The sequence below is a fragment of the Styela clava genome, chromosome 15 (genome assembly GCF_964204865.1).
Source record: "Styela clava chromosome 15, kaStyClav1.hap1.2, whole genome shotgun sequence".
Classification (NCBI taxonomy): domain Eukaryota; kingdom Metazoa; phylum Chordata; class Ascidiacea; order Stolidobranchia; family Styelidae; genus Styela; species Styela clava.
The window spans coordinates 5,199,493-5,227,209 of NC_135264.1; the positions used below are offsets into that span (position 1 = coordinate 5,199,493).

Genomic DNA, 27,717 nt, shown 5'->3' on the forward strand with positions numbered 1-27,717 from the left:
TGAACCATTTATGTTTCCTTTCAGACGTGAAAAATAATTTAAATTAGCTTCCGTGTTTAATCGAAGAAAAGAATAAAAACTAATGCGTTGAAGCTGAAAAAAAGATTATAGCAAGTCGAGGAACATATATCTGGTCGAAATATAATTCTATTGTATTTATTTTTATCAAAGTATTGAATAGCGGAATAGGTAGATCCAGGCTTTGAGCAAAAAGGATTCCATACACGAAAACAATTTGGACGATATGGGATGTGGTTCAAGCAAAGGAACGGTTTCCGTTTCGAAATCGCAGCCATACGCAGTAAGTTAAAATATATATTCGACCTAAAGTCAATTTGAAATTTAAAGAAAATTTCAAGCCTATATAGTGTGCATATATTGATTTCTTAGACTGATTTTGTAGAGCAGATTTTTAAATGTTATTTTAAGCGAAATTACTTCATATGAATTGACCTGCTTCTAACTGACCAATATGATATTTGAGGTGATTGCATCTAAGCGTAGTACAGCAAAACTCACTTATTGAAAATTAGAATTGAGTTTCGTCATAAATTACTGAAAAATTGTTAATTTGAAGATTTTATTTATATTAAAAAATATTATTATTCATGATATTTAGACCAATAATTCATCATTACCTCCATACAATGGAATATCAACGACTTCACATCATAAGACAAACTTGTCATCCAAGGTAACGAAAAATAGTATTTCAAAATTAGTCGATTTGCAAAATTCAAACATGTACGATATCAGTGCATATTTAGGGATCGCATTGTATTATAACTCAATTTTATGATGTCAGATGTATTCTGATGGAAGTGAATTGCCCCCACCCAGACCTCCCGACCAAACTGTAGAAGAGTTGTTGAAGGACAAAAAAGATTTGATGAAGATAATGGACCAGCATGCAACACAGGTAGGGAATAAAATTAAATATATTCAATGATTCTATGTTTGGAATTTGATTGCATGCACTCTGCACAATTTTTGTTTCATATTGTGTATATTGGAAAATAAATGGAACGTCCGGGTCCGTAAGATGCTTAAACTGAAAAATCGCAAAGTTTAAATGTGTGTGATAAACAGATGAACATCATCTTTATTTGATGAATTGCCAGAAGAAAATCAGCAAACACTAAAAAATTGTCGCTACTGACTTTATAACACCATAAAAATCTCCCTTTTATACGTTAACTTGAGTTTTGCTCCTCCGAATGAATACTGGACTGATACTTTCTACTTATGGCAGTTTTAACTTTACTCTGTTATTTTTCCAGGTTTCGTTTGATAAGGCAGTCAAACAAGGTCTAAATGAGTTCACAGACGAGACATTGATACCGAAAGATACGATTACAGAACATGAAACACTGGATGTCGTTGAAAATAACAATCAAGTTTGAGTTTAAATTTTTTTTTGCGGGGGGTAATTATGTGCGAGAGGATTTCTGGACTCATTCTGGACGCCATCGTAGATTCGTTCATGTAATTGTAACACTTGGCGGTTGCGGCTTCCTCTCACCACGCTCATCGGCGTTGCGTTTCACAACTTGGCTATCAAGAGTTCTATATTATACTGTATATGGAAGTTCCTAATGATTGCTTGAGGTTCGAGTTATTGGTATGGTAGAATTTTATTGTAAATGGCGATTTGATTTGATTTTAACTAATTTAATGAACATATTAATACGCCTTACATATACAAAATGTTATCATTTTGTTTTGCATGTTTGAAATATGTAAAGTGCTAACCTATACCACCTGTTTGCCGTTCAGCGTTTCCATGGCAATAATCTATAATATGTGTGTGTGTCAGGAGGATGATAATTGAATGAAATTTTTCACACGTCATCAAACTAAACTAACGTATAAAACCATATCACGTACGTCCTTTGAGGAGACGATAACAGTATTTGTTATTCCGGTTAGCAAACCTTTGAAATCGATAAAAATATTCACTCGAACTACATCTGGTCCATGGCCAGTCCCAACCTCTTCTTACCTCTAATATCAATATTCGCTCTGCGGATGAAATCATTCGAATGGCAATTGGAAACATACATCCCTATTTCAATGGATGGAATTGCGGAACTGCAATGTGAATAAATTTCAAAATAAACAGTTTCCTTATTTTTTTACAGAGTAGCCAATTAGAAACCGACGCAATAATTGCCACGACGTCGATTGAAGACGATCAATCTGATGATGTCATAATGCAACCACCGGAAAGCACATTTGATCCCAGTAAGATTTCTTCGAAATAAGTTTCTTTTCATTTTGCGCACCTAGGAGAAAAGGAGCAAGTTACATAAGTATCTTCCTTTATGCATGCTTATTGTTACATCATCGTAGCCATGGTAACTTGGATGTCATTATTTCACAATGATTCAAAATTGCGAAAATATTTGATTGCATGTGAGGTCAGACGATAAAATTACTTTCAAACTGTAGTGAGTTTGCCATTTGTTTCTACTTGTACTTGGAACTGGCGCAAAGTACAAATATAATCAAACCAAGAGACGTAGCTCGTTTGTAGAATGTTTATTGAACGCTGTAAGATATACATAAAACGATTAACAATTATGTGCCTTACCTTGTCCTGTCTAGACAAGTACTTATGTTGGACATTGATACGTCTTTCTAATTCATGGTTTGAAGACTCAATATTTACGCACTGTTGAATGTTATTGTATTTAGGAGTTAATGATATTTCAACTTTAAAGAAGTGCGTAAAGCGTGAAGCTTCAAAATTCAAACTTAGACAAAAATATTAGTCTTGATTGTCATCAATTTCAAGTCTCTTTAAAAATTTAATGGGGTATTCTGTGATTGTAATCAATACTATGATTTTAAAATGGGTTTAAATGTTTTAAACAATGAAATCCCTATTTTCATGGAAAAGGTAGCGTTTGTAGCCTCTGCCTGCACTACATTCACAGTAATAATTAGTCCGTGTATCTTATATGTTAACAGCAGACAAGGAGGCTACGTCGTTAAACCTACCGAATCTTGTTCTATATAATCACATTGTTGTTTTGAGAAAACTTTGTACTTGAAACAAAAAAAAATACGCTGCTATGTATTAAATTAATGAGTTTTATTTTATCCAGCATCATTGGGAAATGAAAAAGATAATGCTGACGCGGCGGAACTTTTGCTGGAAAAATACAAGCGAGATACAGAAAAGTATGTCTTTTGTTTATAATTTATTGGCATGCAATGTTTTACAAACAGTGTTAACGCGTTCCTGTTCTACAAGTTAGGTTTTTCAGCTTTCCTGAAGATTCACTGCAAAGCTGAATCTATACCGCGACAAGTTCGCGACAAATTTTAGACCGATAGTATGTAAATGCCAGGGGTTCTTTACAAAAGATATATATATGATTTTACCTGATGATAGTTTCCCCCTATAGACTGTTGTTTTTCCAATGTCTCCATTCAACAAATTCAACCATTCAAGAAGATAACCAATTCAACTCTTCGCTTGGTAATCGCTGATGAGGCGACCGCATAAACACCATTTAGGCATTACATACAAACGTTTTGCAAACAATTTTGCAAGCAATAATTCAATTTTTAGCCTAATAACAATGAAACTGTTCGAATATCAAAATTACCAATTTCAATTCTATACAGTATTTTTAAATTATTATTTTTTTGCTGACTGCAAGATGGTGAAATAGGTAGATATAAGTTCCCGTTTCCTTACATTTCACAATATAATTATTTTCAATCGCCCAAGATTTTATCAATAATATTTGCATATTTCAATTTTATAAGTCTGATTCAATGTCTTTTCTTCGTAAGGGCCAAAAACTTGATGATGGTTGATAAAATGAGACACAATATTACACTTCAAGACAAATTAGCCAAGAGAAAAGAAATGAAAAGAAGAGCACAGGAAGCAGCAGCGGTGTCTCATAAAGGTGAATTGAGCAACGAAGGCGCACGAGTGCAGAGACAACTTTCCGGGGAAATGGGAGATAAGAAAATGGTAATGATACGAAGTTTACTTAAATTAATTCTAAGACGAATACTGATATATTTTCACCATCAATAAAGTCATAATTTGGAAGTTAGTCGTCAGACTATTACCTACCTTGATAATCTTTATAAAAGAAGAATATAGCCTTCAAATGTCGCAATTTTAACACAACGTTCTTAAAATATACTTACTAGTCTTTTATTTTTGCCAAAATACAGATTGAGAACACTGACTTCAATCAACAGCAAACAATAAATCAACCGTTAGATTCGTTGGTGAATGTTGCTAACAATACTGAAGACGGAGAAGTGGAAGCGGCACAAGACAAATACGATGCTGTAATGGCCGAAGCTGCACCTATGCCAACAGCACCGGAGACAAGAAAAGAAGCTATATACGGGTAAGCAGGAATTGCATTTTCATGGATTCCTTTAGCATTCCTAAAAATAGTATATGGAATGTTCGGAATAGGTTTATGACAACGTTAAAAGCCACCCTTTACGCGGAGGAACTGGTGATAAAGTTGGCTTCACTTTACCCCAGAAAAATCTTGGTATAAATACTTTTTAAGTTAATATGGGACTCATAACAGGAGTCGTCGCCCTATTGCAACTTCTTTTGACATAAATGTAAAATACTATTCTATAATGAACTTTTCTTATTTAACTAAAGAGATGAAGACAACATAGAACTGTTCAAAGATTTGGAAGATTTTGCAATCAACATGGAGCAAATATCTTCACCTGCAACAACATTTGCAATCTTAATGAACTCTTTGCTCATAAATCAATTGTCCGACTTGGAAAAGGTATTTACAAATAAATATCAATTGATAACACGATCACCGACAACATATTTTCTACAATGTTACAAGTAAAAGCAGGTAGGGAAGGCCTTACTAATTTAAACAACATCCAAGTTACCCACTTGCACTTACACTTAACTTATACTTTCACACCCGACTATGATTTTTGCACTATGATTCTTTGTTATATTATAAAATTTCGTGCGATGTAAGAAACAAATTTATTGGGGCACAATAGGAACGTTTGGTTTCAGTATTTCATAAAATCGCAACGGCCAAAAAAGCAAACAGATAAATAAACACACAATTAAATGAATATTTATGAGAAGCTTGTCGTCAGCAGAAGGTAAAAAAAATATCCCATTAAAGGCTGGTTGTGTAGAATTGATCATGTGTTACACTGTTTATACGCTATATCAGAAAAAATACGACATGATATATGCTATACCATGATAATGATAACTTGTAGCCCGTGAACAATTGCTTTTATATATATGTTGCGGCCATTGCGTTCATTCACGTTGTGCATGCCTGAGGTAGGGCTTAAATAAGGAATATGATTGCTGTGTACCTCCGGAACTTTGTTCTAGGCTAGGGTGCAGTTATAGTAAGTTTTCGCACAATTGTATTCCAATGTTGGCACCTGATTGGAAATATGTATTCCTGATTACAGGCGCATAGCATACATTTGAATCGAAATGTTGATTTGTAATCTGACTTAATACGGCCAAATTCTTAATAAGAGTGTCTAGTTTTCTAGTGCCTGTTATGTTGTTGCTATTGTCAAATCTATTTGCCTAGCTTTGAAACACTATACATATTTGCGCTTGTTCATATCATACGTAGGTATTAGCATGTGTTCAGCTCCTATAATATAATATTTTATGTCGGCGTTAGGTAATTAAGCATACAATTTCATTTTATGTAGGTTCGTATCTTGTTTCATTGGATAACAAAGCAAGACCTGAACACAATCAACTTTCCTGACAACATAGATGAAGACACGCCGATGGGATTTTTATTCGCCATAAAACACGGACGAAAAACATACGCCGAATTATTCTCGCGTCTTTGCAGGTAAATTAGGATCAATTACATTTGAATATTAATGAAGATGGATAGTGGATTAAATACTAGATACCAAATTTGGAAATGACAGAAAGATTCCTTAGAGCAGGGGTTCTCAAACTTTTGGTGTTGCGGAGCCCTTGAAAAGGTTGACTATTATTCACGGAGCCCCAAAATAAATGTTAAAATTGTTACTTTCAGATTAATATTCCTGAGCAAGTTAAAAGTACTTTACCCAATTTAAATGCTGAACCTTTTTTAATAGGGTTGATGCAAGTCATAAATAAAACTAAATTTTAAGCATAAATTATATATATATACTAAAGCTGTAAATTTGACACTTGACAAACATACTAATAAATTAGGGGTCGATCGGCATATACATGTATTGTTACACAATGACGACGTTAATTGCTTTTTTGTTCTCGTGGGGAATCATCAGTTGAATGTGAAAAATATGTTACCATATTATAGTCATCGACGATGAAATGCTAAAAATAATAATTAATAAAGAGGTAAATCCGCAACTCACATTTCTTGATTGAAAAGCAGGATTCTAAAATATTAAAACTAAAACTTAAAATGGAAGATCACACGTTTGGTTTCAGCAGACTCGCCTCAGATTGAAAACGCTTTTATAGACATTGTAAATCACAAAATTCGGTGTTATGTTAGGTTTTCATCTTAGTAGTAACTGCGAAATCGAAACACAGTCAATTGTGCGCGCGATGTACCTTTTTTTCCCATTTTGAAACTACCGACGGAGCCGCACGCAATCAACTGTGCGCGCGATCCGCGATGTACCCTTTTTCATTCTGAAACTACCAACGGAGCCGAATGCAATAAAATAAATTTCAATTGTTCGTATTTTGCCCAGACATTGCGATTTTTTAAACGGCGATATCTTGCTTAAAAATAATCTCAAGTGCGAAAGAACGAATCAAGTTTGACAAATTCCAAGATCGCAAAAATACGACTCCAATTTATTTATAGTTGGCAGTTTATCACGTATTTTATGTTATTTTAGAATAGTATGCTTTCATTTTAGTAATCCTAATAGTAATCTCGAATCAAACGTGAGTAACGATTGAATATGTGGACATGGACATGGATTGAATATTTTACGCAACAGAAATCTCGTTATCCTTTTTAATCGCAAAGAATGTTGCGCGGAAATTTCCGATTCCAATTTTGAACCACCTCCCTCTTAAGAATCCTTGCTGCGCTCCTGCTTATAAATAATGTCATTTTTTAATTCCGCCTCTTTGCCATATTTCGAGGCTATACTGTTGTCATATATTATCAAAGCTGTTATTGCTTCTTTGAACAGTTACGAAATTAGTCAGTATTTTGAAAAGTAATCGAATAGCTCGCGGAGCCCCTGGGTTTCTCTCGCGGAGCCCTGGGGCTCCGTACGGAGCACTTTGAGAACCTATGCCTTAGAGCAGTGGTACCCAACCTTTCTTGTAAAATTCCACCCTTTGCGTATTTTATTTAAAACTCTTCACTCCTTCCTCCCTAAATTAAACTACTTTAGTCAACCTAAGAGAACTTTCCTATAAAACAGGTCACCAGCAGGCCTAGGCTTATCGATTTTGAATACCATTCCTGAGTGACGCCACACACGATTACATACAATTTATTGTGATGTCATAATACCAATATGAAAATTTATAGTATGTCGTCGCGAAAGAATGAATAAATATTCGCAAAACACGGAATTTTAGTCGCCGGCGCCAATCACGCAAGTATCTTGGAAAGTAATTCGAGTTCAAAAACAATATAAAATTACTTTTTCAAATTTAACAAATCTTGGATAAAAATAATCTTTGAATGCTTAAAAATATCCGATAACTTTCGTAAACGCTCGTAGCAATAAATAGTTATAAAACGTGCCTATACCTCCACATGAACAGCGCAAGCGGTTGAGCGTTTTCAAGTTATTTACAACCATCCCAATTTTCTCATGTCATTATATCCTTAACACAAAAACATATCTACATCAATCATTTTCATTAACTATATTTGACACCGGAAAATGATGAACTCATTCAGTAACAAAATGAAATACAAATCGATCTATTTCTTTCAGCGCTGCCGGACTTCATGCCAAAGTTATCACTGGATATTTAAAAGGAGTTGGCTATTTACCAGACTACAAATTTACTGGTGCAGGAGATCCTTTTAGGGGATCATGGAATGCAGTGTTAATAAATGGCCAATGGAGACTAATCGATACACACTGGGGAGCGAGACATGTTCTAGGTCAGAGGTTAAGTATTACCTGAAGTCGTGATGTTAAGAAACTGTCGTTCAAACTTTTCAGATCAGCCTTGATTTCGAAAGACTAGTATATTCAAAATGCTCGGACATTTGATCAATATTTGATCTAGTTCACTGTTCTTTATATTCAATCATTGCATCGTTAAAAATCTAATTTCAATCCACACAGGAAATTGAAATAACTCTTGGTAATAAAATAAATGCTTTGTGAAAGTTTTATAGCTTTCGTTCCGAGGACATAAAGTGACACTATAACAAATATACGAATAACACTAAGTTGTTCAGGATTTGAATATAAACCCAACCTACTAAAGAAATTTTATATTACTTTATATTATTCAATCGTAACGAGGAATATTTTTAATACAGAGGATGACGATGTTCCCAGTGCAGAACACGAAACAATCTACAGATACGAAGAACATTATTTCTTAACTAATCCAGATCAACTTATTGTAACACACTTTCCTGATGAAGTAGAATGGCAACTATTATCAAATCCTATAACATTGGAGCAATTCCAGGTACATAACAAGAATATATATGCAGTATATAATGTAACATGGCATGTACTGTAATATGTTGATTCATTCCAGAAATTTGAAAACAAGTAAGTTTTGTTTAAAGTTTTCATGGAACAACCCAGCTTTAAACCATGGGTGTTGCATTCAACACCTTCACTGTTAATTAGTTTCACTCTATACAAATTTTGCGCTCTACAGGAAACAGTCAAGATATGGCCTCTCCATTACAAGCTGAAGTTACAGTTATACTCACATCTACATGGCGTTGTTCAAGCTCCACAAGATGGCGTAGTAGAAATTCGAGTAAAAACATCAGATTTTGCAAGACGAGATGCAGAATTCAAATGTGACTTCATGACGAAACAAAAGTTACGCAGTGTTGGGAAATTTAAACTTGCATGCTTCACGTTTCACTATACTGAAAAAGAATTTCAGGTAAAATAATAGAATATACAACAGGATTTAAATAATTGCGATGTGTTGGCTTTAACGATGTTGCAGTATATCATTATTCTGTTTGAATACTCTTCATAGACTATAGAAAAAATATGGGGTTAATATGCTAGTGCTTGGGGAACCTATTTCATCGTGTTCCATTTTATATTACAGGTCTTTCAGGTTCATTGTCCTGCTGTTGGTGAATATATTTTAAAGATATTCGGGATGTCTAAAAAATTTTCTGACGAAGAAGTATTCACCAATATAGCTTTATATCAAATCAATTGTCCAAAATTGAAATCGAAAGGAAAACATACTCCGAAAGATCCGACAAATGTACTGCCATCTGAAATATCCGCTCCATTCCCCGAAGTAAATATGCCATGGGGACCACCAACAGGACCAAGAGCTCTTGCTGTATCCCCCATGTCACACGGAGGGCCAATTATAACCTGTGATAAGAATGGCGAAGCAACTTTAGTTATGCAAATACTGAGGGGAGAAAATTTATGCTTTTTACAGCAGCTGTATGAAGCGGATGGTAGAGTTGACACAACAAAACAGGCTCTTCAAGATAATGCTGTGCATTTAACAACTATGACAAGGAGTCAACATCGAGCAGTCGTGTTTTGTATTCGCACTCCCCATTCTGGAAACTTTTCACTGAATCTTTATCTCAATACGGAATCTGAAGGAAATTTCACCGGTTTCTGCAACTACCTAGTTGTTTCACCCTCACAGTCGAAGCAAGCCGTACCATTTCCAATAGTACCAAATGGAGATCTGGGGCCAAACGCGAAAATCTGTCGTGACTTGGGAATATTTCCCAGAGCTTTTAATAAGTACGTGACGCATAACGCGGGTAAATTCCTATCAGATTTTGGTGAATCATGGATTCAAACAAATGAAGAAAATATGGCATTAATCACATTTACCCACTCGGAACCTATGGTCTTTCTGGCTGATTTGTCCGGAACAGGTCGCTGTGCTGGCGCAGACCTCTCCAGAAACATTTTGATAGAAGATACCGGCAAAAAAGTACGAATTATCATCCACCCTCCAAAATTTGACCATGATTCTCCTGAATGCGCGTTAAAAGTGTTCGCCGCGCCTGCCACTCAAAAGACAGGTATACCTGTAGTTTACACAGCGTTTGTTCAAAACGCTAGTAAAGAACCAAAACTTCTCCCTCAATCTCCAACAAAAAGATGGGGTCCCGGAACAAACAACCTTGATGCTGAGTTTTCTGTGGTATCGATCTTGAACTCAGAACCATCTTGGACGGTAGATTGTGAAGATGACGGAAAAGATCCTACGCCGTGTCAAATGTATAAAGGTGGCAAAGATATAGTCTTCCAATTTGCACTAAAAAGGCCATTGATTTTGAAGCCTGTTTTTTCGATCATCCAGCAGAACGGGTCATTTACTGAAGTTGGTGATGGTTTCTCACTTATATCCAAAATGGATCATTTGAGTGTTACATTATCTATCCGAATTCCGAAAGCTGGTGATTATTGTCTATCGCTTTTTGGAGGAGATTCGAGTGGTCAAAGCGTTCAACTGTTGCCTCTATACTATAGTCTCTTGTCAGCCACGGCATCGAGTGAATGCACAAGTCAGTTTCCACGTTCCTTCCCCATATGGAATTCAAGTATATCGCATCTACACAGCCCTTCAAGTAAAGATCTGCAACGTAATAATGTTAACAAAATCAGCGTCTCAATAAGCGAACGTTTAGATACAACTTCACGGCCATATACAAAAGTTATGTTGTTAACCGATAAATCACAAGCAGTGTCACCTTCCAGAACCGATGCAAATATTAACCTCTATGAATGGGAATATGTTCCAGGCCCAGGAGAAAAGATTGTTAGCTTGGTTGTACAAAAGACAGCTCAGGACTCATCCTTGACATATGCACTACAGTTTGACGTAATTTAATTCTTTTTAATTAATAAGTAGAAAGTAATTTAATTTAATTTTTAATTTTTAAGTAGAAAGATGTAGAATTTCTGAGAAATCGTTAATATTCATTTGACATGATTCTCGTGATGCCACTTTGAAATTATTTAGTGCCCTATGCCATTTGCATTTTTTTGAAACACATAATATATATATATATATTTACAATATATTTCATTTAATGATTGCATGTATTGCCTGATAGAATTATAGTGTGAACATCGCTCAAGATGAGTGCACTGTGTCATTTGCATTTTTCAAAGCACAAAATATATATATTTACGATATATTTCGTTTAATAATTGCGTGTAATGTCTGATAGAATTATAGTGTGGACATCGCTCAAGATAAGCTACTCAAAGTTGAAGGTGTAGTCCACTCTTCAGCCTCGATAACTTTGCGACTGAAGTGAAAGTAAACTCTTGTTCTACTTTTTTCACATGCAACCATTATTATAATTAGTTGTAGGACATCCAGAGATATAACAAAATTGTACTGCGTCGTTGCGATGTATTGGGATATACCACATAAACATGGATCAAAACACTTAACTTCGATTTTATAGAAATTTTTCTGCATATTTCCATAGAAAATCGGCAGTGTCTCACAAGCACAAGGTATATGTGGAAATAAATGAATGCCTTCATAAATTTCTATTGCGTCGCCCTTGTGTCGTGTGCCTGTCGTAATAGACCTAAGTCATTCCAACCTCATCAAATGCAGAAAAATATAAAATGGCAAAAAAACGCAAAAATTTCAACCTTATGTCTCATGGGGAATGTGGTCACAAGATTATGGTGAGAAGTGTCATCACGGGGAGGCGGGATGCTGGTTCTGGGTTGTGCTTACTCACAGAGACATAAATTTTGGCACGACTGGCTGATGAAAGTCAAGTTAAGTTTATTTTTCCAACCAGTAAAAAAGTCAGTTACACAAAATACGAAGAACAAAACTGGTTATCGAGCAGCGCCACCAAAGGATCTAATATATATCTAATAAAAAATATCGGGAAGTTCAGTTTCGGAACTATTGTTTTTTTGTCTAAAATATAGTTTTTATTTATTGTATCAAAAATTAATAAACTAATATATTCGGGGATAGATAAATATTTGAGATTATAGTAGAAAGCCATCAGATCATAATATTGTCGGGGTATCCCCCATTTCAGCTGCATTGTTTGAAATCCGAAAGCAAAGTTAGTGTGCTGAAGAAAAATATCAAATTAATATGTATGTATATATAAACAATAAACATGTACAATGTGCATGTCAGGATTTGATCCCCATATTTATGCCGGGATAGAGGAAAACAATATCCCGACCTAGCATATGTGTTACTAGCCTACGGTATGAGAATAGTGATCTAATTATTTGTTCAAGATTCATGAGATTGATGAATAAGTGCAGCAAGTAAAAACCTGACAACGGTAACACGATCTACCGGGGATCCATGGTAACGAGGATCCGAGAGTTCACTCGTTCATTTTTTTATTGATTGATACTGACCAAAACTGAACGAGTACTGCCCTACCACAAATGGTAAATATACTGGATTATTGATGAAAACTTTTGCTTGCTTTGACATTGGGCGGAATATTATCATTTGTATATTTAGTTTTGCAGACATGAGTAATTAAACTCGTGGAGTCGGCAAAGGGGTGCTATTTCAATGGCCTATATTTAGCCGATCAGGTCACTCGAGTTCTGGCGTTGTGGACCTCCAACCTCGCCTGTTCGCTTGGTTCAGCCTGATTTCATGGTTTCGCTTATCAGTGATTGAAAAATCATTGATGAATCCACTACATCATCACGCTTCCTGGTAGTCCACGGTGCTCTGTTTCACCCTTGATCTCAGAGCAAAAATATCGCTATGATTTGGCACAACACGGAGCCTATGTTTGGGCGATGCCTTCGTGGATGTCTCAAATCGCATACCATCGCGGTAACGTTCTGGTATAAAGAATGAAAATCATTCTCCGCGGTGTTTGCCTGGTGCACTTTTCCGGCCATGATGTGCGCCGGATGTGATCGCTAACGGCCAGGGCTACAAAGACATTCTTGCTCTGTGTGACCACAACAGCTAGAGGAGCAATAGTTAGGGGAGCAACTATCGATACATGAGGAGTTGAGCGGTGATATGGATTATGGAATGAAATTCAAATTATCAAAATGTCGTGCTTCATTCGGATGACACGACGGTCCTGGACAGTGGAGTGATTTTATGTGGCAAGGGCGCTTTTCTCGGCCGGGATGACTTCTTTGATACCCTGGCAAGATGAGATACCGGATTGTCGGATGTAGGAATTTCTAAACAAAATTCCAATTCATATTGATAGGCTCTTCCGAGCTCATTGGTTTGGTATTTTCCTCTGCACGATCTCGAGCGTCTGTCTAATATGACCCGCTATTTGGTTTTGTCCGGAAGACCTCGGATATGTCACCGGTTGTCCATTTTATGGCTGCAGCCAAATGTCTGTCTGCCCCGAAAGTTTTCCTGCGAAGTGGACACAATTCGTGTTATCCGTGCGTTCTAAATCTTGAACCCGTAGCCTGTTCGGTTGTCCGTGATTGGCTGAGCGAGGTTGTGGCAGTTTCACTGGCCGCTCAAGCCCTGATAATATACTTTCTTAATCTTGATAATTTCTGGGACCCATATGGATGGCGCAGACAGCGCACATAGTTACTTGTAGTAATTGATTGAAAAGTGCAAGATATACAAGTTGATATAAACTACAAAAACTAACTGACAACTCTGATCTCGCAAAATTGATTGTGGTGAATTTTAATGACTATGTCCGTAACACATATCCCAAAAACTCAAAAATATTCACAGATGGATCCAGAAGTGCACAGAGATGTGATCTGCAAAATGTTTTATACCTCATTGGAAACCTTCGTGCAAGGAAACAAACAACTCTTTGCAAATGTACAGCTATTTAAGTTGCATGATTTGGATTATGGTGGACTCTATGGCATAGAGTCTATGGCAGGGGTCGGCAAACTACGGCCCGCGGAACAATATAATCCGGCCCGCGACGCTTCACTGAATTATATTAACAAAACAACTGTATTGACGATTATATTCTTTACGTAACAGAATTTATTTTGAGACACTAAATTATATTATACCCTAACAAGTATATAATTCACAATCACTCGTTTAATGAGCTTATAAATTGGTTATAATTAGACAAATGGCAACAAAACGTAAAAAAGTTGATGCTCAGTATAAATATTTTAATGGCGCAGAATATATTCAAATGATCAGTTTTTGCGCGCTGCTTGAAATTTAACTGAAATATGTGTGAAAAATGTGATTCATTGGCCATTCCCTCTATTTTTAACTTTCTAAAAATATGTGCGGCCCGCCAATGACTTGCAACCTCTAATTTTGGCCCGCGAACGACAAAAATTTGCCGACCCCTGGTCTATGGTATATAGATAACACAAACATTTTTAAATAAATCAAAGTAACAGCCTTCTAGCGAAAAATACGATCTTCAACCACTGAAATTTCAAAGTAACTGGTCCCGTAGTTAATGAGAAAAGCAAAAATATTTTTACAAGAAAAAAAGAAATACTAACATGATGATTAACAACAATTTCGTGTTCAATAACAAAGCAAAGAGGGTTTCCATATGATTACACAGGTCGTAGGGTTATACATACACAATATTGTTAGATCGAGATTTGGTACATTCTCGGGCAAGTTCAATTCTATGTATATATCATAAGTATGTAATAGTGAAATACACAAATCATAACCTGACCCAATCGCATTTCACATATTCTAATCTTCATGTGTAATCGATCTTCCTATTTTTGAGCTTTGGGGGTTACGTGTGGAAAGATCTATGGTTGATGCTGCACAACGGTTGGCAGTCGGGCCACAGAATGAAACCCAGTCGACAAAGCATGCTGACATAGTTTGTCATTGCAAAACGTTGGCGACGAACTGAAATTATTCTTTTTTTCGACATGTTAATCACTGTGCAAATATTTAACAGTGACAAACTATAGATCTAGCTAGACCTCGGATAACCCAGAAGAACGTCAATCTGCTCGAGTTTCATATTTGTTCGATGCTATAGCATCTATATTGCGAAATCGTACCGCCTGCAGGTGCGCCTCGTAAATTCAGCATACTCATTGGTTGAAAAAATGGGCGTGTTAATAAGTTTTAACTATGAAATAGCACTACTTGAAACAGGTTTATAATTTTTATAAATTGGATTTGGAAGAATGACGTGCTAGGCTTAACGTTCATTTTACGGATTTCGTGTTTGGCTTGAAACAAAATAAGCTGCCAAAGAAATACTGATAATTTTAACCAATGGAATACAGGAATGTGAATAACTTTAAAGAAAATACTCGAGACTCAAATAATCACGTTTTTGACCAAACTGTGATTTGGATCAACAATTTTTTTTACTTTATAACATTAAAGTGCGAGAAAACAGACATGTTGACTGGGTATTTTCATCTTGAAAGAAAACGCACATAACGAAGCATTGGTGATCATAGTGCATCTGTTTGTCAGTACGGGTGAAAAACGAGTGTCAATGGATGCAGAGATACAAATGCAAGCAAGGATCAATGAATATTGTCTGGTTGTATATTGATATAGATTATCACTACCTATGTGCCAATGAAAGTTGTCTATTATCACCTATCAGCTTTCAAGGTTATTCGCAAGAACTCTGCAAAACCTGACGATGCGCCAGCGAGCCGATATATGTATAAAAGGCACCATATACTGTGTTCAAGCAGTCACGTAGACAGACGAAAGTCAACATCTGGAAGCGCCTTGCTTGGAAATTTACACAGTCGAGGATATGATTTAAGCATTTTCTATATTTTACAAGTCAAAATGTTACTGCTATGCTGAGATATGAGTTTTTTGTAAACACAAGTATGCCGAAGACGTACGGTAGTCTACAGCTTGTTTTTAGTGCAGAAGTGATAGAATGCGGCACTAGCCCAATGGCAGAATGGGGATAGGTAACATGAGACGAGTGGATTGATCAATATCAGAATGTAAAAACTAATAAAAGCGCTGATTCTCCTGTCACTTTCTTAGCTTGATGAAGTCATAATGAATTTACGGGATTATTGCGCAACAATGCGTTATAAAACTGCAATCAAAATTGAATTTCTCATTGAGTTTTGGAAGATACCCTACCGTAGGTCGTAGTTCGGCAGATTTGTTAACATTCAGACATTGTCAGATTGTCAAGTTAGCTAAGGTCTGTTTTATTACTGTATTAATACTGCGCTGCTGTATTGTGCTATAACTCTAGGAACTTTTACAAAAAGACGAGTTCGTTGTCAGACTATTACAGTATTAACTATTCTGTTGTTTTGCAACTGTCAGACTGTGCAAGGAATCTTGGTGAGTGAGACTGTGAACGTCAAAACATTTGAATTTAAATTTAGTCTATCATTTCCCAATATTCAGATATTTCAGCTGACAGTTGTTACAGTATTATTTCAGGCTATAACTGTATAACAGCCTGACAGTTACTGTATCTGTATTACTGCTGTACTGACAGACTGAGATATAAAAAATTTTGAATGAAGTAGACTAAACACAATCTGACAGTCGGAGTAAATTCAGAAATTGCTAGTTTTGAAATTTTATAAATGTCAGACTGGACCGTATGTTAGCAATATAAGAACTGTGCGTCTACAGGCAGACTGACGGTTTCACCTCGAAAAAAATAGCAGGCAAATCCAGACAGCCAGATCTGCAGAATGAGGCTTAAATGATCTTATCTCACATGTCTCAGCACAAAAGTGCAGATGCTGCTAGTGCTATTCTATATTTAGACTAGATCTCTTGTTAGATTCATGTCTTATGGTAGGCTACTAGCCGAGCTGCAACTAGCTAGCCCCCAATAATATTGATTATTTCCAGTCTTCACACTAACAGACTGAAATTCTGTTTTAAACAGTTCTGCAGTTCGATATTATAACATATCATACAATTTTCATCTGCTGTAGGCATCAACAAACATGACTCACCAAGCACAATATCTTCCTGAAAGCCGCAAAAAAGAACTTGCGGAAATTGCAGCGAAGATCGTGGAAGGAGGACGTGGAATACTTGCTGCAGATGAATCCTCAGGTTTCTACCAGTTTACACTTTTCAGTATATTATTGAAACATTTATGTGCTTGATTATTTGTGTGTTGCTCTTGCTTCTTTGCACTATTAGTTATTTGCTTTGTTGGTTTGCACTGTGTAATGCATCCATGACAGTATTATTGATCAACACTTAAACTTCGAATCATTTATTTTTTAATAATTTCAACAAATGAATAAATAATATCCAATATCACTACATAACATCTTCCTAAACTGTAAAGATTATTTCTGAACAATCTAATACATCGTCGAAACTCCATTTTTGGCTCAAGGTTTTATCCAATGAAAAATAGTGCGAGAATGCTTATTGGATATATCCTACTAGTAATGCTTGTGATTTGGATTTTGAATTTAATGCCACTGTTTAACATGCATATTGGTCGATTTCACTTCATGACGGCTGCTTTCACCATCATTTTAGTCAACAATCGCTTAGTTTCATTGTGATTACTGTGCTGCTCTATACTGGCAGATGTCATTTGTGTATTTCATTTCCATGTACTTTGGCTTCGTCATGTAGAATATTTTGAACAGCAAATTGTTACTAAATTAACTTGTCACACATTTTATGGCTTTTATATTAATGACTTTTTAGCCACCATAAGTTATGTAGATTATGAATATGATTTGTTGTATGCCATGTTTGTTGGAATTTGTACTTTAAAATTGTTGTGTATTAGGTTATATCTCTTACTCGTTACCTATCTGTTATGTTGAAGTTTGGTTCTGACATGATTCTCTTCTACATTAAATTAATCAATATAAAAATCTGATAAATCAAAATAAATATCTGATTCCTTATTAATTTATGAATTAGTTCTGTCTGTTCTGTAGTTATATAATAATAATGATTCACTTTTATTTTAATTTCCGTTTGGTAATATAGTTCTGTTTAGGTAATTTTTATTTAACTGGTTTTCACATTAACCCCACATTGCAAAATGACTCTCTGTGGCACTAATATCAGTGATGAAACTAAAGCAATGCTTAGAAAAACGGCAGCAAAAATTGTTGGAACGCCGGGAAAAGGTATTTTAGCGGCTGACGAGAGTACAGGTATGTGTTAACTGAGAAAAAACTGACACATCACACTTACTGACATTGTTTTCATTTATCATTGCCTACATGGCATGACAATGCAAATTTTCAAGACGTTTAAAAACAACATGATCGTTAGTATGCCAAATCTATTAAAATATATCATATTGTGAATTCGATTTTTCTAAATTGAACATAGTTACGCTTACACTTTGATAGAAAGTTATACTTTTGTGATTTCAGTATTGTTTAATGCATGCGAGTTTTGTTGCTTGCTGCTTCAATTGCTGTTTATTTTGCTTTGTTTATATTTGTGTACTGACTCAATGTATCACATACTTATTAATAATTGCAATAATACGCCATACATTACTTCATTTTTAGGTACAATGGGAAAAAGATTGTCCCAGATTAAGGTAGAGAATGTAGAAGAAAATCGCCGCCAGTACAGAAAACTTCTTTTCACTTCTGGTGATCAAATGAGTGAGTTCATGATTTCTATTGTTTGTCGGATATTAAGTCTGCTACAACCTTCATGCTAACCATGTAATCCTTTATTTAAATTTCAGACAAAAGCATAGGAGGAGTTATCCTATTTCATGAAACTTTATATCAAAAGGACGACAATGGAAAGTTTTTGAGAGATTATCTTAAAGAAAAGGGCATTGTTCTTGGAATCAAGGTAATAAATATATTATGGTAATTGTGTAGTTTATTCGCAGTTACTTTTTTAATACTCTCAATCTCAATATCACAAAATGAAATTTGCTAAGCATCAAAAATCACCTTCGTAGCTCAAATATATAAGGAAATTTCTGCTATGGTGCAAGCATAGCGATAATTAACTAGACTAAGTTGTTTGAAAATAGGATTTAATTTTTTTGCTGCATATTTTGTTACAAATACTGTGGCATTATGTACAGCGCAGCACAATATTTTGTATAACAGTATTCAAAATATTATTCCAGAATATATGTTCAAATGTAGAATGATTCAACCAGCTATGACTTGCTCATTATAATTATTCCCTATGGTTTTTCTCATTCTATAAGTTTATTCCATTATTAGTTGCCGTAGAATGAATGTATGTAGAAGTAGAAACCTTGTGTTGTGTATTATTTATATCCTTCTGTCTCACCACAAAAATATAATACAAAATCATTATTTTCAGGTGGATAAGGGTGTTGTACCATTAGCAGGAACCTTCAATGAATGTACAACTCAAGGTACATTGTATAGGCCAGTATAAATTAGTACCAGTTTCATTAGATAATGTGGTAAAACGTTGATGTTTTTATACTTGTCTGAACTTGTCTCTGGAGAGTCTGTGGATCTGGTGAAAATAAATTCGCAAGCAGACAGCCATGTATGGTCCGCTGAACAAATGTGTCACAAAGGCTTTGTTTATATGCAGCTCATGTTTGGTTTTACATAAAAGTTATCAAACTGTTTCTGCTTGGTCTGCAATTTGAGTTTATTCAAGAAAGGTTAAATATATATATTCCTAACGTTACCTGAATGTAATCATGCTGAATGATGGATTAGTATTAGTTGATCATTAATTTTATGTTCGTTGAGCAACCCGCTGCATTTCTTGCAAAATAGCGGTTTAAACTTGATTGACCTTGGAAGTATTTTGTAAGTTTCGAGTAGCACAAGAATTAATTTACAAATTATTTCATCAATTCAAATTGATGTTACATAGGCTACTGCAAAATGGATATATTTTCTGTAATTGTTGGTAAATTTCAATACAATTAAAGGTGAAAATTTTCAGTGATATAAATTTATTAAAATTAGGGACTGATACTGCTTCCAAAAGGCATCAATAAAATTGTAACCTGTAATTTCTTGTAGCATGCCTATGCTGCTTTCAAACTACTCTCAATTATGTTTCCTTTCTCACCTAATAAACCATATTGCATGCTTAGGTTTGGATGGACTTGGTGAAAGATGTGCTCAATACAAAGCTGATGGTTGTGATTTTGCAAAATGGCGATGTGTTCTGAAGATCACAGACAAGACTCCATCTCAACTTGCTATCAATGAGAACGCCAATGTTCTTGCTCGTTATGCTTCGATTTGCCAGCAGGTAAAGCCCAATGGGATTTGGTATAAATTGGTAGTATAAATATGTCTAACCTTTGCAGACATATCAATCAACTTGTTTAACTCTTTTCAGTTCTTAGTTATAAGCCACTTCAAGTTATAAGATGTAAAGTTTCGGATGGATAGTTAATTGAAATTTCTGATGTCTTGATTTCAGCCTAAAGCGAAATTTATAGCCTACCTGATGCCTACACTACCATTACGGCATCGTGTTGTAGAATTTTTACTTTTGAATGAGTGCACATGCATTCCTTAGATAGGCTATTAAAAATATTATTATATTAGTGAATGAAAAATTTGTTTTTTAGCATGGCATCGTTCCCATTGTTGAACCGGAGATTCTTCCAGATGGTGAACATGACCTGGAAAGATGCCAATATGTTACCGAAAAGGTAGAGTTCTTACTAGGATTTTTTGAATAAATTAAGTCTAGTTAAAAGTAACAATCATTCAACTTCCTCCTCACCTTTTATCATTGTGACTGTGACTATCAGGAAACGTAAAATTATAAACAGTTAAGCATGGCCATGGATAGAGAGCACTCTGAGTCACTGTACTTTGAGTGGGAAGCCATTTAGTTAAAGTGAAAATATTTGTCAAGATAAATAATGATATTGGCATGAACTACAACAATTCTTGTGTCAATCAATGGTTTGTGTACCTACCAGACAACAAAAAATTCCATTCCCGAAGTTTTTTTCAGTTTTATGAAATTCAGTACTTCAGTACAAATAATGACATGTTAATCATAATCCAGGTCTTGGCGGCTTGTTACAAAGCCTTGAGTGACCACCATGTCTACCTTGAGGGAACACTTCTCAAACCAAACATGGTCACTGCTGGACACAGCTGCCCAATCAAGTACACGCCACAGCAAGTCGCTGAAGCTACTGTCACTGCTCTTAGAAGAACTGTACCCTGCATTATGCCAGGTAGGTATTTCTAGTTAGTCTTCTGTGCACTGTACTTTATCTTATAATCACCAAAAGTTATACTTTGAATTAGTTGTGTTTATTTATATGTAGTCTTCATAAATTGTGCAAAGCTGGAGTCGGAATTGCTATGGGATAATTAGTATTAGAATATTCTTGACTGGTTATGCTTCATATTTTTTTAGTTTTGATGCTTATGACTGAATTTTTTTCGAATTGGTGACATTGCCAGCAACTTATGTTGAGAATATTTTATAGTATTGCTGTTAGGGGCATGTGTATAATTATATGCACCCTTATTGTGGGTAAAGTGGGTTCTATCATGAAACCGATTCAAACTTGAAAATTTTGCTTTAAATTATATAGGCATTATAAAAAATTTATGATATTCTGATTTTATAATCAATAATAACCTTATAAGTCTACTTCACCGTCGGCGACTATATTATATGTGATGTATTAGTGCTCACTGTCTATTTGATATTGCATTTCTTAGATTTGGTTCGATATCTGGTAAAGGATCCCTTGGGATTGCTAAAGTAAAAAAATGAGGCCAATGCATTATTTTTCAAGAATTTTTAGAGAATCGGTCGGAATTTCTCTAGCCCATGTTTGGTCTCCTTGCTTCCAGCTGAGAAACGCTTGTGTAGTGTGAATGTATGAATGAGTGCTTCTGTTACGTTAATTTTTTTTATCTTTATCCAGGCGTCACTTTCCTCTCTGGTGGTCAATCAGAGGAAGAAGCTACCGCTAATCTTAATGCCATCAACAATGTACCTGGTATCAAACCATGGGCCCTCTCGTTTTCGTTTGGCCGTGCATTACAAGCATCTGTCTTATCAGCATGGGGTGGAAAAGCTGAAAACACGGATGCCGCAAAGAAGGCTTTGCTTTACCGTGCACAGGTTTGTGAAATAAGTGATTTGTTTACATTTGTCTCATTGATGGGGAAAGTGAGTTTCATGTTTTTCCATTGCACACTCATTTCATTAGGAAACTCAATTTGCGCACATTTGAAACCAATCCCTAAAATCATGGCGCAGATTTAGTATGCACACTAGAACATCATTTCTTGAGCATGGATATGATTTACATAATTATCCTGGGGGAGAGGAAAGTCGATAAGGCGGCTTTATCATATGATAAACCACGGCCTCTCGTTCGGTTACCATTTCATGTAGGGTATGGCATGGCATTAGTTATTTATTTGTTTTCGAAAGCATTTACGTGAACCTACGACGGCGAGGAGTCCAGCAATCCTCTTGCACATAATCATCCCTGCAAGAGATTAGAACCTGCGAACCCACGCAGGGTAATCAGAGGTGTAGTGGCGAGTGTATATTCCTAACGGTTAGCACGATGAGCCACACCGGGGCGCATTGATGTTCTGCATTGGTTTGCAGGTTTGAATCCTGTGGGGGGGGGTGAATATTCGTGAGAATTTTTCTAGAATCCTCGCCCGTCGGCGCAGGGTGGTTACAACATCTTCGCGACCGTTAAGTTCATGCATATGAATGTTTGCTAACTATTCCCATACCCAACATGGACTGGTAACAGCATAAGAAGCCATGAATCACCATATAATTGAGCCATCTTATTGGCTTTCCTCTCTCCGAGGTCCCAGGATAAATACTCAAATTTATCCTTTTTCAGATGAACAATCTCGCAGCACAAGGAAAATACGAAGGCGAAGTTGCTGGTGGAGCCGCAGCTCAGTCTCTTTACGTCGCAAATCACCAATACTAGTTCTATACTCTCATAAGTTCACATATAATCTTCTACTCCAATCTCCACTAATTATATATATTTACAATTTCGCATTGCTGATGCCATAGGATTTTTGTGCTTCTATGTTTGACCAATCATGTAATTGTAATTAAAATAGCTTTAGAGCTAGATTTTTATTCATACATTATTGGTCAATAGTAGTGTCAAATGGACAGCAAGTTTGAGTTCATGCATGCATTAAAATAATCTCTGTAATTTTAAGTGCAGTAATGTATACAAGTGTTATTGTTTATTCAAGAAATTTCCTCCGATAGATTAGGGCTGTCAAGGTAGTTCACCTTTTTAGCACCTTAAGTTACAATACTGTATTTAGTTCCGTATATGTTTGGCCTAATTAAATTCCTTGAAATAAATACGAGTTCAATGGCAGAGGGTTATAGCTGTATTGCAGTTTATCCACAGTTGTTAGGAATCCGTGCTGCATCATATGATTATGCCGACATTGTTTTTGCTTGATTTTTCACATTTGATTCAGTGTGACATGATGTCGCAATGCTGGATAGAAATGTTTTGGTTCCCGTGTTGCTTCTTCAATTCATCAGTTTTCTCCCTTTTCGCATTGATTCTGTAAAATTAAGAAAGCATTGTTCTTTTGCGTGCAAAGGAGAATGGGGTGGGGTATTAAATAGGGGTGGACAAAATAGAGTTACCATATATTCTCGAATTGCGAAAAACCGATCCACAGTCATTGCGAGTATTTCGAATATCCGACACCCTGATGTTTGTGGGCAACCTTTCCCCTTTTTCAAAACGCGAAAGATGATAATAATTTATTTTTTGGATCGTGTGTGTTCTATTTTCGAGTTTAATAAAAAAAAGTCATTGCGTGTTGTATTCCCCATTTAAATAGTGATAATATCGGCTCGGTAATGTGGCGCATCGTGCTAAGAGTTGGGTATACGCTCGCCACTGCGCACCTCTGATTACCCTGGGTAGGTTCGCAAGCTCAAATCCCGTGGGAGGAATTGTGGGACACCCTAGGGTGATTCAAGTAGCCGCTGATAGGTTTCAAAAATTTTAAACCTTTAAATTTGAAGTCTCACAGTTTATTAGAGTGATGAGCTGTAGCCGGAACGGTGTTCCGGTTGTTGAACATTTTACTGCATTTGCGTTCCTGTTGTTGAAATAAAATTGTGGTACAAAAAGTCTAGTTTCTTTGGTAAACTCGGTTATTAATTTATGTTTTGTTACATCATAATTCGTAAGTCTTTTCACGTCACATCACGCAACTACTTAGTACAGCAATTACGTGCAATAGATGTTTTCCCGATCTTTGACTCCATGAATATTCATTCATTTGTATTGAATTGCTAAGAATACTCGTGTAGTTTTACACAAACATATTTCATATAATTTCTTCACAGTTCATTGCAGTTCTGTAAACGTCCGCGTCGTGTTGTGAATATATTATATTTTTGTGAATTAGGTGCGTTCCGGTTGTTACGATTTTTCCAGCTCGTCACTGGACATCCCCATTGTGCATCAGGGTGTGTTCAAATGTGATTCACTTGTGGGTGCAGAAGGCCACTTGACAAAACGTATTTTAGAGGATTTTGGTGGTGAGATGCGTGTTGCTAGGAAATTTCTCAGTTGCTGAACAAAAACCACATTTACCTCTCTCTACATTAGCCCCACAATGTCAAATGAATGTGCCGGTTATGGGGGTTGAAATAAAAAAGTGACCCATAATACAAAAGCACGTTACTCATTGATTCGGATGTTGATTACATATATGTTATCCATGGTTTCTGTTTCAGAATGAGAATATAAATTTTGGGGGCTCCCGAAGTATGCGAACCAAGATGGCGGACATCGGAATGTAATATGTGTACTAAGTTAGGGTTAGGCCATAATTTTAGTTATAAATACTACGGGAGGCTCTTGGCTAGTCTTCGAACAGATAATAGAACTAAAATAAGGAAAATTGGAAAAAAAATTATCGCCTAACCCTAAGGACCCATGTTACGTTCCGATGTCCGCCATCTTGGTTCGCATACTTCGGGAGCGCCAAATTTTGAATCATTCATCAAAAACGTTTACCATTCCCGCCCTAGTGCATGTCGGTAAATAAATTTCTGAGGAATATGGACGAGGTAGAATTTCTCTTAGAACTTGTTGCGGATAAAGCACGCTTGATGACTATTCACATTTTAAATAGAACTGACAACAAGTACCTTACTAGTTGCATTCCTATGCTTTCCAAGTATTTTTAGAAGCCGTAGAAGCTTTACAGTTTCAGTAGTCACGTAAGGTTAAATTTTTTTAAATATTTCGGTAAGAATATTTTTAATAACATACATACGGATGCCAGTTTACCGATATGTCGCATTCAAATTTCGGACCCTTTTCAATTATACAAACAGATTAGAATTTACGTAATATATATATTAGAATTAGTAATTTTGCAATTTGCAAATATATTCGCAGGAAGCTAAGTTGGGCAAGTTTGAACGTTTTTGCTAACTATTAATCATTATTGAAAAATATTCCTACCTTCAATTTTATCCAAGTCCGTCGCATCAAATCTAAATTTGTGGTGAAAAATGGAGCCTCGGATTCTCAATTTGCTCATCACTACATACAACAACATATGTGCACAGTGGTTTCGCGGAGTTGAAGAATGCTCCTCTCTACATAGAAGGTTCCAGAATCCACTTGCAGCATTGGTGAGTTGTCCAGCTTCGATATTTTCTAGGCAGCAATTGAACTCTATTGTAGCATCCGTAGTAGGATTGATTGAATATCGCGAAACGAAATTTTTACTGTATCTTCTCAAGCGAAGATATAAAGCGGAATGTCGAGATTTATCAGCGGCATGTAGGAGTAAGTGGCAGCACTTTGCTTTCAGCGAAGGCGAGTCATGATGTGATTGTAAAATATTCCACACGATAATTGAACATCCCCTCACATCGCATTTGCGAAGACATTTTAAAGCTTGGATATATATCAACGTTGAATCATTTTTTTCGGAATGAAACCAATTTAGTAGCATATGATCGTTTTCTGGAAAATTCATCAAGCTTACGGTTTTTTCCGTTGTCAAACCCATGGGATACTGAACAATGTTTGCATACGTCCAGGTTTTCAAGATGAGCGCCTCAAGATAAAAACAAGAATGATATGTGAAACTGTCAAAAATATCAAGCAAGTTAGTAAGTTGAAGATACACTTTATGAAATCCACCGTCTAAAATATTTTTCGTAAATCGTTTAACCAGGCGATCTACAGGACCATACATAACGGGATGACGTAACACCTGCATTGGAGCTTGACTAAAACAGACTTTGTATTTTGAGAAATTGTGTATATGAAGAAGTAGCGTTGCTAACAATCCTGCATACCATGTAATTATGTGCACACTTTTGTGTCCACGATTGTATGCGACACTAAAGTCGTTCAAAGCTTGACAAACGTAATCAATGCGTTTTTTATCAGGCATTTTCGTTTCCATTATAATAGGAAGATGGGCAAGGTTGGCTAACGCATCATTATAAATTGTTTGTTTAATTTTAGATTCCCGAATTCTGTATTGAAATTCCACAGGCTTCAAAGCGTCTTCTATGCAGTTTTGTCGGCGTTGTGTTGCAATAATTTTGTTTAGTGAAACAAGCAAAAATTTTGCAGGGATATTTCTCAATTCAGCTTGACATATCTCAAATGATTCCTGTAGAATTTTTCGTGCCTGACAAAAGTTTTCCATCTTAATATTTGCATGAACGATTAAGGATCTGAAAAGTAGTCGTGAAATACCGTCAGTATGCTCTGCAATACATTTATTTGAGTAGTTTATAATATCTTTCATCTGCATACATTTTCGTAGTGACTGGACTTGTATATTTCTCATATAAATGAAATTTTCCGATTTAATAAAATCTTCGTTTGTTTTTGCTTCATCGTATTGCTTTGCTATCCAGATTTCAGCCAATTTTAGACATTCAGTGTACTGTTCGCGAAAATAGTTAATGGTACACATCATCTCAGTGAAGTATTTCGGTTTTTGCTCCACGCAGTTGTCGAGTGTTTTTTCCAGTTTTGTGATACATTCCTCTTTTTCAAATTTGTCGTCGCAATTCTGCGCAAGGTTCCAATATACTTCAGCAAGATCCCATGGTGGTGTACTATCCGTGCATATATTCTGCAGTAATTGCTTATGCTGGATATCAAAACCATATTGCATAAGTGATAGATTGTTATGATACCCGTTTTCTTCAATAGAGGAGTATGTGTTAACTATTCGAATCATTCTCATTCCAAAGTTTACGAAGTCAGCGTCATCGATCTTTTTATAATTGAACATATGAAATGATGCTATCATAATACGATTACTTAGTAGTAAACATTTTCTGCCGGCAAACTTTGAAAAGTCTATATTAGTAGTGTTTCTGCGGTTTCGTTCGCCTAAGGAATAAACTTTGATTCTAATCTCATTCGCAACAGTAATTGCGTATCTAAGATCTGTGACGTATTCTAAAACGTCTTTATAGTACGTTTCAATATCTACGTCAGAGTTTCTTTTAGTAACTTTAGGCTTTTCATTTTCGAAATACTCGATTAAAGTGTCTATCAGAGCGAAACTTGTAAGTTCCGTTGCACCGAATAAATTCGCCATAAGCAATAACCATGTCGTCATTGGGCGGTA

General features: G+C 35.8%; 2 protein-coding genes across 4 annotated transcripts; both read left to right on the forward strand.

Annotated features, from left to right (window-relative positions):
* Positions 1 to 11,354, forward strand: LOC120334225 (uncharacterized). The gene is made up of 14 exons (XM_039401690.2): positions 1 to 301; positions 620 to 694; positions 806 to 919; positions 1,281 to 1,397; positions 2,142 to 2,244; positions 3,111 to 3,186; positions 3,808 to 3,994; positions 4,204 to 4,385; positions 4,658 to 4,793; positions 5,719 to 5,867; positions 7,951 to 8,123; positions 8,511 to 8,665; positions 8,864 to 9,100; positions 9,275 to 11,354. The coding sequence occupies exons 1-14, from the start codon at positions 245 to 247 to the stop codon at positions 11,042 to 11,044; spliced, it is 3,531 nt and encodes a 1,176-aa protein (XP_039257624.2). The 5' UTR covers positions 1 to 244; the 3' UTR covers positions 11,045 to 11,354.
* A 4,881-nt stretch (positions 11,355 to 16,235) lies between these two features.
* LOC120334254 (fructose-bisphosphate aldolase C-like) lies at positions 16,236 to 23,447 on the forward strand. 3 transcript variants are annotated; one of them, XM_039401728.2, is made up of 10 exons: positions 16,236 to 16,456; positions 17,068 to 17,191; positions 18,634 to 18,732; positions 18,819 to 18,931; positions 19,421 to 19,475; positions 20,181 to 20,341; positions 20,667 to 20,750; positions 21,116 to 21,290; positions 21,996 to 22,195; positions 22,944 to 23,447. In XM_039401728.2, exons 2-10 carry the CDS (start codon positions 17,080 to 17,082, stop codon positions 23,034 to 23,036), a joined length of 1,092 nt encoding a protein of 363 aa, XP_039257662.1. In that variant the 5' UTR covers positions 16,236 to 16,456; positions 17,068 to 17,079; the 3' UTR covers positions 23,037 to 23,447. The 3 variants fall into 3 exon arrangements, with proteins under 3 accessions (XP_039257662.1, XP_039257660.1, XP_039257659.1); XM_039401726.2 differs by lacking the exon at positions 16,236 to 16,456 and having other exon boundaries at positions 17,003 to 17,191; XM_039401725.2 differs by lacking the exons at positions 16,236 to 16,456; positions 17,068 to 17,191 and adding an exon at positions 18,096 to 18,267.
* The last annotated feature ends 4,270 nt before the right edge of the window (positions 23,448 to 27,717 follow it).